Genomic DNA, 15,701 nt, shown 5'->3' with positions numbered 1-15,701 from the left:
TCCTAGTCACATTTTATAATTGAGAAAACCATCAGAGAAGTTAGACAGAGTGTCTAAGATACACAGTGACATCTAAGAGCTAACTATGTGGTCCCAGATCAGAATGACTCAAAAGCCAAAACTTTCCAATATACCATACACAGTACTCAGAATCATTATTTCAAGTTTTAAATGTGACATACAATCAGAAAAGAGAGAAGAGAAAGGAAAGAAGGAAAACGAAAACTTACTCTAAAATCTATCATCAAATTGGCTAAAAAGACTATAAAAACAAGAGCTGGTCATGAAATTTCACTCAGTTGTGCTAAGTACTATTTTTAAGTACCTTGGCCAGTTTCTCCGGAATAAGCTCTTCTTTTGGGCCTCCAATTTCCTCATCATCATCATCCTTCTTCTTTTTCTGATTTCTCTGCTGCTTTTCTTTTTCTGCATTTTTTTTCTCTTCCTCTATCTGGGCTTTCTTTTGAGCTCTTCTTTGTTTATTACGTAGCTTCTTTAGCTCTTTATCAGACATGTTTGCTGTAAGCAGTGTTAATAAAACCATCAACATGTTAATCAGATTTATAATGATCAATTACTACTATATATTAAGAATACTCCCAACTCCCATTAAAAATGTTTCATATTACACATGTTCATGTGCCTTTAATAAGGCTGCATTTGTTAAAGTACATAAACATCTTCAAAAAATTTGTGAAACCAAGAGGAGACCTACTGTGACAAGCACAGCAAAGCACAAAAGCATGAGTTCCTCCAGCAAAATTAAACTACTCGCAGTTCTAAGAATGTAACACGCGGTTTCAGATCCCTACGGCACTGTACTATGCTTTCGTTAGGCCCTCTCTAATTCCGTCAAACAGTGCCGCCACCATGCCTTACGTATTCTGCTTGTCGTGATACTTTATACATCTGTTTCTCTTTTAGACTGTGAGCTCCTTGGTGGAAGAAACTTTATTTTACTCAAAATCTTTCTGCTGTCAAGGCCTAGTAGCATACCAAAACACACAGAAAACACTCAAATATCTGTTGAAGGAAGAATGAATAACTGTATAGTAAATTTAAAATGTGACATTAAAAATTAACAATTATTCTGAGGTACAAGCCACAAAATGTTTTAAAGAAAGTCTAGAAATCTCTGATAAACATGCTATAATACAGTGGGAAAACTGTATTGTGTAGACTTAAAGCAATAAATCTGAAAGCCACATGTTCAATAGGTATTTGAAAAACACTTGCTAATGAAATGAAAAAAGTCATTCTAAAACACTCTACCACTATGGTGATTTTTAAATATGCCCACAAATTCTTCCCTTCAAAAAGTAAAGCCTATTTCCCCTTCCCTTGAATGTGAGCTATACTTAGTGACTAGAGTCTAACTAATAGAATGTACTAGAAGTGAATATGTATGACATCCAAGATTAGGAAACACAAGCACTGTGGAGTCCTATTTGCTTTCTCTTGGATCACTCAGAGGAAGCCCGCTGTCATGTTGTGAAGAAACCCAAACCACCTCACGCTAACACCCATGTGGCCAAGAACAGAACTCTGGCCATGAGTAAGCCATCCTGAAGTAAATTCTCCAACCCAGGCCAATCCTTTGATGCCTTGGCTGATATCTTGACGTCAAGAAGAGAAAAATGGGTAATAGAAACCTGTGTACTGACATCCATACAACATAGTTTTCAGTATGACTTTATAATAAGCTTTGGGCTTCCCTGGGGGCTAAGGAGTAAAGAGTCCACCTGCCAAAGCAGGAGATGCAGGTTCAATTTCTGGGATGGGAAGATACCCTGGAGAAGAAAATGGCAACCCACTCCAGTATTTTTGCCTAGAAAATCCCATGGACAGAGGAGCTTGGCAGGCTACAGCGCATGGGGTTACAAAGAGTCAGACACGACTTAACAACTAAACAACAAGAATAAATTTTAATATATGTGAGAACAAGACACCATGCCCACAATCCACCAAAATATTTTTTCAGAGCTTAGATTATGATAAAAGTGACATTTTAAACTTATGGATAACCTATTCAAATAAGAACTATTTTGAAGTCAGCAGTGTTTTATTTGGAGATAAAAAGCCACCCTTCACCTCCCATCACATATGAAAGTTATCTCCAGATGATCACACAGCCAAATGTAAAAATAACAAAGCAAACATTACGAGAAAACAAAGAAGATATTTATAAATGTGTTACACATTTTGAAGGAGAAAAGCCTTTCTAAGCCAAGACCCAGAGGCCATAAAGGACTAAAATAGTTTTGTCTTAGAAAAATTAAAACTTTTACATAATGAAAGATACCCATCATAAAGAAACCTAAGACCTAAGCAACAGGAAGAAAACATTTGCAACACATAAATAAGGATTAAGGTCCTGAACACATACAGAGAGATCTCCTACAAACCAAGAAGTTTCAAAATAAAATAGGTAAAAGATATGAACAGGCAATTCATGTAAGAAACCCAAAAGCAGGACTTCCCTGGTGGTCCAGTGATTAAGAATCTGCCTTGCAATTCTTCCCCCTTGAAAGAGACTCAGGATACAGGGAACTAAGATCCCACATGCCTCAGAGCAACTAAGCCTGCAAGCCACAACTACTGAGCTCTGTATCACAATTACTGAGCTCTGTGCCACAACTACTCAATCCGTGCGCTGCAACAAAAGACCCACACTATGCAATGAAGCTCCTGTGTGTTACAACTAAGACCCAAAGCAGCCAAATAAATAAATGATTATAAATTAGATGTTTTCCCCTAAGTAACAAAAATGTAAAGGATGAACAATTTTCACTGTTAGCAATAAAATAAAAGACAATCTCAATACACTGTTGGTGGCAACAAAAACTTTTATGGAAGGCTATGCAATTCTCATCATCTTTGACCTAGTAATTCCCTATTCTAACAATCCCTGCTAAACAAATATGTGCACAATGATGACTTACAGGACATTTACTTTAGCACTGTAACGGGGAAGAGGGAACCCTAGTTCCCATTAACAAAATTTAAAATGTTGTAAATTTTAGAACATTGTGAATGATATCATCCCATTTATGGGTTAAAAAAATAAAACGAACAAAACAACCAAAAGAACCACCCTGAAACATATGTGCATATGAAACTGAAAATGGTAATTGTGCACAAAAGAAACTGAACATTTAATAGGGATAGCCCTTTGAAAGGAGAAAACCTTCAGGAGGGAGAAAAGTGAAGACAGATTTTCACATATGCTAGGTGTTTTTCTGAGTTGCTTTAACTGTGTATATTCCAGAGTTAATTGTGTATGGGGACTTCCCTGGTGGTCCAGTGGTTAGTACTACACACTACCACTGCAGGGGGTACGGGTTCAATTCCTGGTTTGGGAACTAAGATCTTACATGCCACATGCGTAGGAAAAAAAAAAAAAGTTAATTGTATATTATTTGCAGAATTCGAAGAAGATGTGGAAGGCAGGAAGAGTAAATAGGAAAGTAAATAAGCAAAGCCAGAGGATCACTGATATCATCTTCAATTATAAATTGTCCTATAGATTCTCACTAGCATTTTCTTTCCAGCTGAAGCAATAACAACAGAGATTTAAGTGAAATCTGTGCAAGGGTTTCAATATGTGACCTTAGAATCTTCTAAATTGTTCTTGCTGCTGCTGCTAAGTCACTTCAGTCATGTCCGACTCTATGCGACCCCATAGATGGCAGCCCACCAGGCTCGCCCGTCCCTGGGATTCTCCAGGCAAGAACACTGGAGTGGGTTGCCATTTCCTTCTCCAGTGCAGGAAAGTGAAAAATGAAAGTGAAGTCGCTCAGCCCTGTCCGACTCCTAGCGACCCCATGGACCGCAGCCTACCCGGCTCCTCGTCCATGGGATTTTCCAGGCAAGAGTACTAGAGTGGGTTGCCATTGCCTCTTAAATATTGTATAATAACAAATTAACAAAAGGACCCAAAGGTCTTTAGCAGGAGGAAGAATGTAAAAAGTAACCAACCATAACCTCAGAAGAGGAAGAAACTCAGGACTGAGGAAAAAAATTCTGACACAGTTTTTATACCCCAACTCCCGTAACATTTTTGCCCTGAATAAAGTCACAAAATTTTTGGACAATTAATTTTTTATCTTTTTACATGTGTAGATCACTTTTATTCTGAGATCCTTTCCCAAATAATTATTTTAAGGAAGACTTCTTCCTACACATCCTGACATCTTGCTATTAAAATGGCATGTTAAAAATGGTCAAGTGATAAATCACTCAGCAATGTTACTGGCTTAATTTTAATTCTAACCTGGGTATTAACGTTCAAGCAATATCCATCTTTTAGTATGTCATGGCTTGTGCTCAATCATGCCTCACTGTATTTGCGATCCCTCGAACTGTAGCCCACCAAGCTCCTCTGTCTATGGGATTTTCCCACCAAGAATACTGGATTGTTTTAATTGTTTTAATCTGGGTTGCCATTTCCTCTTCCAGGGGATCTCCTCAACCCAGGGATCAAACCCCCGTCTCCTGCATTGGCAGGCAGATTCTTTACCATGGAGCCACCATATTAAGTTAAAGTTGGTGAAATGCAACTCCTTAAAAGCTAATGATCTATGGCTGATTCATGTTGATATTTGGCTGATAACAACAAAATTCTGTAAAGCAATTATCCTTCCATTAAAAAATAAATTAATATTTTAAAAAGCTAATGATCAGTTACAAATTCTTGCTTAACTTTTAAAGACTATAGTCAATAGTATTTTTCTTTTGTTGCTCAGAGAAATTCACAAAACAGCCATCACCGTTCTCTAAAGCATGGATAACATTGTCCCACAATGTGCAAACAGAAAGCTCAGGAAAAAGGCTTCCCTGGTGGCTCAGTGGTAAAGAATCTGCCTGCCAATGCAGGAGACACAGGTTCGATCCCTGATCTGAGATGATTCCACATGCCGTGAGGAGGCCAGGCCTGTGCAGCACAATTACTGGGCTTGTGCTCTACAGCCTATATGCCGTAACTACTGAAGCCTACGAGCCCAAGAGCCCTGCTCCACAAGAGAAGCCCCAACAAGAAGCCCATGCAAAGCAACTAGAGAGAGTGGCCCCTCCTCTGCATAACTAGAGAAAAGCCCCTGCAGCACTGAAGACCCAGCACAGCCGAAAATAAAATTATTAAAAAAAAAAAAAAAAAACCATCTTTCAAAAAAAAAAAAGCTCAGGAAAAATCTATGTTACACAGAAACATAAATATACATATAAACACCACAGAAAAGAATAACTCTTTGAATATTATACCTGTATCAGCTTCATGTTCTTTATTCTCATCTGTAAGAGGGCTGTCATGAAGTTTCAAATAGATCTCTATAGCAATTCTTGCGGCTTTGAAGTAAAATGGATGCTGTCGAAGTACATCTTCTAGCTTTAGTAAGTCCACATATGATCTAAGGGTAATCTTCCTCATACAGTATGTATGAAAGTCAAACTGGTCATCAGTGATTTCTATAAAATGCTAACAAAATTATCTTTTTTATTATAGTGAAGTACAGCAAAGAAGCTACAAAAATGAAAGCCTTGGAATTACTTGTTTCCAGGGCATGAAAATAAAAATCAGTAAAATTTTAAAATATTAAAAATTACAATAATTGGATTTGAATACTTTACATATCAATTAAGCAAATACAACAGGCCATTACCTAGCATAGTTTGTGGCATACATTAGTGACTGAATTATTTGCTGAATGAAAGGAAACACAATGCTTTATTTTTTTCTAGTTATTTTATGTTTATTTGATGAATTCACATTTTAGAATATCAATAAATATCTTTTTTTCACAATGATGCTTTAAAATATATTATTCCTTCCTTAATCATATTTAAATAAAGCTATTATCATAAATGCAACAGAATTTATTAGCATACATAATGGTGCAGTACAGTAGATTTACATGTTAAACATTCAGCTTTTATATTTAGAACAATCTGCAAAAGATTTTAATATGTAGTATTTGGCAACTTTTCTGAGAATACAAATCTGAATCCTATGCAATGAAATGTTGGTATGAGGGAGAGAAATTAGTTAGGAAGTAAGTCAAGCAACCAGAAATTAACACATTTCAACTAACCTCTGGGATTCTCAACTTGTAGTAACAAAAGAAGCATGAATTTATATAAATTATTTATATATATATTAAAAAACATTTTAAAAAGTGAAAGCCAACTACTAGTGATAGAAATGACTAAAAAGTGAAAGGACTAAGAAAAGAATAAACTTATCAGAAAATGAGAAATTATATAGGTTACAGAAGTACTGTGAAAAGGCTTCAAAGCTTGTATCTAATATTTATCAAGGGCATATGGCACCACCAATCAAACTCACAACCATGAGATTTCTAGCATAGCTTAATGAGCTTTGTATGTATTAATGAAGAAGCAGCATCAATTTGAAAGAAACATCCAAAAATCAATGAAAACATAGTCAAGATACAAACTTTCCATTAAGTTTTTCACATGAATTCTGATGGGAAGAGTAGACAATGGAGAAGTCTGCTGAATATGTAATCTATATTATTTTTATTATAAACTTTGAAAAATGTGAATAGTGATTTTTAGCAATTACTTGTTATGCATTAGAAAGTGAGAGAAAAGAAAAAATTAAGAGGATTTCCCCAAAACTGTCAATGGGTAACAGAATAAAATGAGAAACTTTTATGTATATATTACTTACTCTCTCAATCTCATGACATTTCTTAAGTGCTTCACCAAATTTATTCATTGCCTTATAAGCTTGGGCACATTCTGTCTGGAACCACATGCACTGCATTTCATTTAAGTTCTCGACTGCTGATGTTCCTTCCTATATGAAAAGCAGACATACTCAAAGACGATTTCTTACCCAAATACATTATTACACCATGGGATTTAACTGACTGAATTTTCAGAACAATTTTCTATTTTTTTAAAACCATTCTCACAGTAAGAGGGAACAGTTAATATGTGAAAAAAATTAGAATTATATTTCTAACCACTAAAAAACCCTCATAAATGATTAATCAAAAAGATCTACATAATTTGGGATGGGACAGTAGCACATACTCAATTAATATGAGTATATTCACCCCTAAAAATTTCAATTGAACATATCTCAATATAAATCAGAGTTTAAAAACCCACTATAAACCTTATTTGAAAAATGATGTGGTGTGTGTGCTCAGTCATCTCCACCTCTTTTGTAACACCATGGACTGTAGCCCACCAGCTCCTCTGTCCACAGCATTTTCCAGGCAAGGATACTAGAGTGGGTCGCTCTTTCCTACTCCAGGGGATCTTCCCAACCCAGAGATCGAAGCCTGGTCTCTTCCATCTCCTGCACTGGCAGCACATTCTTTACCACTAGTGCCACCTGAGAAATGTTTTATAGTAATACTGATTTCAATTTTTTTTGTCAAGGCAATTTAATTAAAATCTTGTCTTGATATGAAAAATATCAGAAGTAAACTTTGAAAAATAAACAAGTTATACAAGTATGAACTTTTTATTCATAAACAAACAAACTAGCTGTACAAACCCTTGTAAACTTGGAGCACATTTCTTCAGCCTCTTTTATCAAATTGGCTTTTAGCATGTATTTTGCACACTTGGAGTTGATAAACCTGTCTGCTGTGTCCAAGGCCTGGGCCTCATCCATCCACCTTGCGGCTTCTTTAATATTCCCAGCATGCTAAAGTAAGAGGACACAAAAACAAAATAAACCTGTCAGCATGCTAATTTTACTACACAGGTAATTTCTTTCCTGTTCATAAATAACTAAGACACAAATGCTTCCAAAGGTAACCTTCTATCTCTTACGACCCTAATCAATGTAGATGCATACCATCTACTCTAAGTTCTGATACCTTTCTGGCAATGTAGACTATAAGCTCTCTGACAGTAAAGATTTGTTTTAAAAATTTTGTCTACTGTTATAACCTCATTGGCTACACACTACAACAGTGCCTGGCATATAGTGAATACTGAAAAATAATGGCTGAATCAAAGAATCAAAACCTTTAAGTGAGAACAACATAATTCAATGTAAAGGTCATAACAGGCAAAAGGATGGCCAAATTTCTACTCTAAGCTATCATGGAAACATTACAATTAGGACCACTAGTGGACATTCCACAATGATCCTCATTCTTAATTCATCTAACTAGTGCATTTGGCAAAGCCACAAAACTAATGAGCATTACCCTGGCATTTAAAAACTGCTTTAAAATGTTACTTAATTTCATTATTTTTTGGTAAATAAATTATTGGTTTAGAACTTCTTCCCCAAGAACTTCTATTATTTAATTTGTATTAAAATTTTTAAAATGATACTAGAACATATGACTAGAGATTCTCAAGCAAGACACAGGAATTGAAGAAGCAGAGATAACATGTAGAATTCACAGTAGAAATCTCCAGTTTCATTTTATTAAGATTACCAGATACTGATACATGATCATATTCAGATGTTAAGAGAAACAAACATTTCCCAGCAAATTTAATTACTTTTGATTATCTATCTCTTTGCTAGTTAAAATCAAGAAAATAACCAGATATGTATGTGTGAATGCATGAGAACATATATTATGAACAATCACATATATGAATAACCATTGTGTGTATTTGTATACACGTGTTGGTGTATATATAGATACAAATAATTGAGCAAATTAGCATGACCATGAAAAGTCTAAAAAGCAATCAGACTGAGAAAAATATTTGTTATTCCATGTGTGCTGAGCTATCCAATACATCATTTTTCTTAGAGCATTTAGAATGCAACATATGTTCTTAAAAATTTATGTCTCATTACCTCATAAGAGAAAAAGCAGAAATGATTTTTACCTTATAGATTTTAGCTTTCACAAGAAAGAGTTCTATCAACGTGGGTGTACTTTCAATAGCGGTATTTATGTATTCCAGAGCAATAGATGGCTGACCAATTTTATCATAATGTTGTGCCAAGTAGTACTGGACCCAAAGTAATGTGGTTGGTGGTTCCTCTTTTCCATCATCTTTAAAGAGTGGGGGAGGAGGTAGAGAAAAATTAGTCATTATCTATATTAAAGAGACTAGCCACCTCAAAGTGGCTCTATCTTTATTAATAAGGAAAGTAGGTCAAATCGTGTTATTTATGCATCTAGTTATGAAACTAGCTCTAAATGTATAAGATCTTTGGACAGCACCACACTTTCTGCTCTGTATCATTATAGCTCCTAGCACAATGCCATGCTTATCATAAACATGGCAGATAACTGAGATCAAAGCTATAACAAATTACTCAAAAAGAAAACTGGGGGGTGGGGGATAGAGACAACAAACTGTACTAGAACTATGGTCAGGATGTTATGTATGAGGGGGGAAAATACGAATAAGGAGAAAATTTCCATTAATGTTAGGGTAAAAAAAAAAGAAAGAAAAAAAGAAAGGCATGACTGCTTAACTGGGTTTCTAGCTAATGTACCAAACTATACATAAATATACTTGTGATGTGGTTATTTTGAATTCTGCTGATAAGATTCTTAATATTATCTTTATTTTGAATATGCAAAAATGCATACTTTGGGTTAAACTAAAAATTATACCAAAAAATGAGATAAGTAAAAATACTTATTCTGTATTTCAGTTCAGTTTTATTTTTATATACTCACAAGAAAATGTGTAAGTTAAATATACAACCCACACATTAAAAAATGCTTTTTAATACAAATTTCTAAAATCTAAAGAACTGTTATTTGCTTTCAAAGAAAGCAACAGATTGCTTATTTTTATCCTAGTAGAAGTAGGATGGCTCAGTGGACAAACAATAGGAGTGGAACTCACCAACTCCCGATCTGATAGATCTGCAACTAAAGTGCTGCATATTCTTGGGCATGTCATTGAACCTCTTCCACATTTGTAAAATATGTAGGAAAATGCTGATAATCAAAGGAACATCATGATGATTAACCAATGAAACCATGGTAACGCCTTCTAAAAAGTACTATTAAAATTCACCTGAGACCTAGAAACAGTGATCAACTCAATAGCAATATGCACCCCAGGTCCCATACTGGGTTATCCCACTGTAGGAAACAGGGTTCCTTGGGGAAAACAACCGATTCCAGGTCTGCTATGGGCAAGTATACAAGATGAACTAGAATATTTCTTTATACAAAACTGCAAGGAAACTATCAACTACTACCCTAGTATGTGAAGGCTGGAACCATTTGAAACTGCAATGATTTAAAACATCAAATATGTTTAAAGCCATGAATTCAAAATAATACCTTTATAACACCTTTGAAGGATGCTACTAATAGTCAATTCACTATTTTGAAATTCATTAGTTCAAACTGGTGAAGAACAAAAAAGTAGGACAAGCAAAGGTGAAAAAGCATTTATCTTGCTTTTTCTGTATAACCTGAAATGCTACATTAGCAGATATTAATATTACTAGTTTGTAATTTGTAACAGTTCATGTAACACATGAAATAAACACTTCATGCCTTCTGATCAAAGGACACACCACCACCTGTGGAATAATCTTGCTCATCTCTTTGTCTTTAAAACAAAATGAGGGAAAAAAATAAAATTTCATCAAACCTGTAGACAGTCAGACCTGTCCATGTGAAGTTTCTGCAATGATGGAAATGTTGTAGATCTGCCCTGTCCAATATGGTAGGCATTAGATTTACAAAGCTATTGAGCAGCACCTGAATGTGACTACTGTGACTAATTAAATTTACTTAATTAAAAAAAATTTAATAGCCCCATGTGACTAATGGCTACCATACTAGACTACATAGCTCTATATTTAACTTACAATGTATAATAAATCCAGAGGACAGAGAAACAACTTGTTAAGCAACAGTATATTCAGCAAAAATTAGACTACAGAAAAACTAAACACACACACACACACACACACACACACACACAACTAATTAATAAATTGCAGGAAAAAAGAAAAAACAGAGGGGAAACTTACAGATTTATAAAATAAAGTTAAAGAGACATATCAACAAAACTCAAAGTAAAGATTTCATCTGGCTCTTCATTCAAATAAACTTCAGAAACAAAGAGAAAAAATATTTTTAAGGTACCTGGAAATGTAAGCATGGACATTTTCCTTTGATATTAAGGAAGCATTAATGTTCAAGTATGGTGATGGTATTATGGTTGTGATCTTTAGAATACTGAAATATACATGGATGAAATGATGTGATTTGGGGGATTTGTTTTCTAATAACAAGGGAGTAAAGGGAAACAGGTAAGAAATACAGATGAAATAAGGTTGTCCATGAGATAAAAATTACTGAAGTTGAGTGGTGGGTAAATGGAGGGTCATTATATTATTACATGTAGTTTTGGAGATGTTTTAAGTTCAACATAAAATTTTCAATAAGCTACTGTTATCATCTTATCAAATATTTTCACATAATATACATATTAATGCATCTTAAAGGGAAAAATGTTTAAATATACTAAGCTTATTGACCAAATAATGAACAATACTGACCTTCTGATCAAGAATTTCATAATATAGTAAGGTTTTTAAGACTTTTTTAAAACATAAAACTTGAGCACTTACCATTGGGGTTAAATAACCGGCAGCTTTTTAGAGAGGTTTCATAACCTACTACTAATTCTTCTATGATTGCCACCTACAGTACAAACACACAAGCACACTTTAGTAAAAAAAAGAAAAAAGAAAAATTATTATATAGTTACTATGCTTGTGCAAAGCATGTTATTTACTATTAGAGGGCTAAATAAATATTCCTATTCCCTCTCTCTTCTGATTCCACCCCCGGTCTCTCACATACACACCTTTTAACCTATGGATAAAAATTTAAGACTATACACTTTTGAAGGTGTGTTGTAAGGCAAAACTTACAGGATGGACAAAAAGAGGTAATGTTATGGATTATTTTTTTTAATCTTGGTTCATTTTTATCTTAATTTACATAAATAATACCCACAGTTAATATCTGCACTTCAGGAATCAAGAATTAAATACTGTGTGAAAAGAGAAATTCCACCAATAGATGACAGCATCAACTCTCAATTTCATCACCCAGGGGAAACCAACAGTAAAACAGAAGCATGGAACAGGAGGTGGCTTTCTGAGATCTAGGAGAGTGAGTGGCTATCCCAGTTCTGGTTTCTCTTGAGTCATGACTATGCTACTGACTCCTGGCTTCGTAAGAGATCTGTGAATACTTTTAATTTATAATCCCCTTCTTTGCTTAATCCATCTATAATGAATTTATTACTATAGAAGCTCTCTTAAATAACCTCAACTTCACTGACTCAACATATTAACACCAGCTCTCTCCATTATCTCAGAAAACTGCGGTCACAGCTAGGCTATTCTGAAACATCCATGTTCTTCAGCTCCCATAAAGTGAGCTACATGTTTACGAAGAGTTTTGTTTTCCCAAGCCTGTTTGAATTAGTTGCATTCATTATCATCATTGCAAGTTTAATCCAATATTACATAAATTTAAGAAATGAGAACAAAAGAAAGAACTGTTTCTATAAGTTGAATGAATACTGTGTGTGGAAAGACTCAAAGATGAATTAGGTTGTTTTCTTTTCACCAATCTAGGTTTAAAAAAGACAACCATAAAGGGAGAAGTCATAATAATATATATAATTCTACAATCAAGACTGCTTCACAAGCATCACATTCTCATGCTGCCAAAACTAGAAGAAAAACATTTTATTAATGTGATTTAAGCAAGGAAAAAAAAAGAAAAGTGAAACAGTTGTCAATAAAGCCCATATCCTAGACCTCTCAACAAAAGACTGGCAAATAAGCGCCCTTTCTGTGCACTGGCTTCCCTGGTAGCTCAGTTGGTAAAGAATCCATCTGCAATGCAGGAGACCTGGGTTTGATCCCTGGGTTGAGAAGATCCCCTGGAGAAGGGAAGGCTGCCCACTCCAGTATTCTGGCCTGGAGAATTCCATGGACTGTATAGGCCAGGGGGTGGCAGTCGGACACCACTGAGCGGCTGACTTTCACTTATGACTTAAGACTGTGCTTTAAGTGTTTAGTATGTTTAATCTGTTCCATCTTTGAAGTGTTTTTGGTTTTGTTTTTTTTAATCCAGCCAACATGTCTTGTTGTCACTGCACTTAAAATAATCTACATTAAGATTAAAACACACTTTAACAAGCATTTGAATACTGTATTCATAGCTGAAAGAACAAACTGACTTACTGGGACATTAAACAAACTCTTCTGACAGAATTTTTTTTCTACCAACTAAAAAGGATAAAGATTACTAAGCTAAAACTTAATTTAGTTTAAAAACAAAAAACCACTTCTGGCTTTCACCCTGAGGAGGGAATAGAGACAATATTGAAGAAATCACTACTGTACCAACTTTTCATACCTGCACTGATTTATTAAAAAGTACAGACCAGAAACAAAAGATAGAAAACAAACAGGTGGTAAATTATTCAGCTAAAGAGAGAAGACAATGAAAAGGAAATAAACAGAAAGCATTTAAAGTCTAAGGGCTGGGAAGACTGTTAGCAGATTCACAAAGTGTGTACTACCTGCATGGGTAATCAAAAACCAATTATCCAAACACCAAGCAAAGAAATCATAGTCCAAAAATAAAACAACCATTGTATTTTGCTTTACCTTTTCTTTATCTTTGTATAACGACCTCAAAGTATTGAAGACTGGTGGACAACCCTTGCTGAAGTTCATCCTTAGGAACTTATCCAAACATTCTTTAAACTTCTCACCTTGGAAGAAAAAAATCTTGTTGACTTAAACATTTACCCAGACAACTCTAACACAGCGTACCTTAAAATCTTAATATGCATACTCATATATTTAAAACCAAGGGCAGATATTGTATACCATAATATAATTTCCATTCCTTTGCAATTATTCTCACTTACCAGATAAAAAGTTTAATGGCAGTCTTCTTGGCACTAATCCCCTGGGATATTTAGTCCAGGCCTCCTCATAAATTTTTAGTCGTTCTAACATATTAGCTGCAGACCAAAAAAAATTTTTTCCTTATGTAATTATACATTTTGCTAGAAAATTACAAATTTCTGAAAATATATAAAAATTACCATATTAAACAGAAAATTTGAACATGGGGAAAAATTATCATAATGTAGCCACCTAAATATATCAACCATCATTTTAGAATAATTCCTTCTAAAATTTCCACATTTTAACCCACAATTACATAAAATACATGATTTTCCTTATCCTGTTCTGCTTTAGGTGGCCTTTCAAAATCTGATTCCTCTACTTAGTTCTAAGAGGCTCGGTTATTATGTTTCCATAATGGCTTTTCTAATGTTCTCTTCAGCCTCTTCTCTAACGTCTCTCCTTTGATTTATTTTGGAACTTTGATTTATTATCTATCCTCTATCTTGATTTTTTCATATTTCTTTTATATTTTCTTTTACTTTCAGGTGAGAACTTTCCTTGTTCAATCAGTCTTCCACTTCACTAATTTTCCTCAGGTATGGCCTCTCGTATTTAATCTATAAAAATTTTAAGTCACATCAGTAAGTAGGTTTTGTCATCTCCCAGATTCCATCAGGTCCTTTCTCATAACTGTCCGTATTTCCCCGCCTGTCTTCATCGTGGACTCTTCTGTGCTCTCTACTCTGCCTTTCACCCACACTCTTATTTCCATGCTAGTGTTACTACAGAGAATGGCCACTGTTACAAGGTTTCTCTCACATTTATCAATGTACAGGAATAGTTCACTATCAGTTGTGTAGGAAATTCTGCTTCAAATTGTATCATCCTGGATAAGACTCGGGCCTTTTTGTAGATAGCATGTTTCTGGGACTTGTCCTCACAAGTGGGTCCCATTCATGCGAGAAAATGGGTGGGGGGAAGAGTCTCTGGACCAAGTTTATTTGAGTCCTTCTTCTCACATAGGAAACAGTGCTTCCCTTTCAGCTTGGCGACATTCACTTGCCCTAGCAGGCCACACTCTGCTATAGCCACAGGTTACCACAGAGTTATGCTTCCTTCTTTCCTTTAGGGAAACAGTTCCATTTCTATAACTTAGCATTTTCCTTTCATATTTCTGACACTGCTATTCATTTGTGAATTTTTAAAACTTGTTTCCAAAACTCTTTTTACAACTATTTCTATGAATTTGTAGTAGAAGAGAGGTTTCAGAAAACACCTCGCCTGCCATAATAAATGGAAGTTCACAAATGTACTTTTGTATTCAGATTTTGAACCAATTCTTTACCAGTTTTTCTAGTCAGCATTTTCAATGAATTAACACAATGTATGTTAACAAAAGAAGCAATTAAAGCTTAGAAAGTAAATTTTAATCAGTGTTACCTGGCTTGAGTGCCTTTTCCAAGCCTTTGTAATAGGCCCAGTTTTCAGGATTTCTCTCTTGCAATCCTCTGTAAACATCAGCTGCATCTTCCAAACGACATAATTGCAACAGAAGTTCCCCTGATTTAAAAAAAAAAAAACTGAGTTAACTAAGTATGTTTAACTTTTCCTTAGACTTTCTCTTAAAACCCCTTCAATATTGGGAAGTGGGTTCTCAACTCCCTTCAATAAGACTATTTACAATGTTACAGTATTGTCTCTCCTTTTTTAAAAAGTTCATATGTAGAAATGTTATCCTCTTCACATCCTCAATTTATTCAGGTATATATCTAATTCCAGGCTACTTTCTCAAATTGACTGAACACAGTCACTAAGCCATCAT

General features: G+C 34.8%; 1 protein-coding gene across 3 annotated transcripts in view; it reads right to left on the bottom strand.

The window, feature by feature from the left end:
* The window catches only part of NAA15 (N-alpha-acetyltransferase 15, NatA auxiliary subunit), a 73,093-nt gene that overhangs the window by 15,220 nt on the left and 42,172 nt on the right, over positions 1 to 15,701 (bottom strand). For 2 of the 3 annotated variants that reach the window (XM_006079266.4, XM_006079265.4), the window contains exons 7-15: positions 15,320 to 15,439; positions 13,894 to 13,989; positions 13,628 to 13,734; positions 11,564 to 11,636; positions 8,836 to 9,005; positions 7,529 to 7,681; positions 6,689 to 6,817; positions 5,260 to 5,473; positions 326 to 519 (exon numbers count right to left, since the gene is read on the bottom strand). In XM_006079266.4, coding sequence (XP_006079328.2) covers positions 326 to 519; positions 5,260 to 5,473; positions 6,689 to 6,817; positions 7,529 to 7,681; positions 8,836 to 9,005; positions 11,564 to 11,636; positions 13,628 to 13,734; positions 13,894 to 13,989; positions 15,320 to 15,439 — 1,256 coding nt within the window. Of the gene's footprint in view, positions 1 to 325; positions 520 to 5,259; positions 5,474 to 6,688; positions 6,818 to 7,527; positions 7,682 to 8,835; positions 9,006 to 9,813; positions 9,909 to 11,563; positions 11,637 to 13,627; positions 13,735 to 13,893; positions 13,990 to 15,319; positions 15,440 to 15,701 lie in introns of those variants that run through there. The other variant, XR_003104320.3, reaches the window with a different exon arrangement.

Source organism: Bubalus bubalis, chromosome 17 (assembly GCF_019923935.1).
Source record: "Bubalus bubalis isolate 160015118507 breed Murrah chromosome 17, NDDB_SH_1, whole genome shotgun sequence".
Lineage (NCBI taxonomy): Eukaryota > Metazoa > Chordata > Mammalia > Artiodactyla > Bovidae > Bubalus > Bubalus bubalis.
This window is presented reverse-complemented; position numbering and strand designations above follow the sequence as displayed.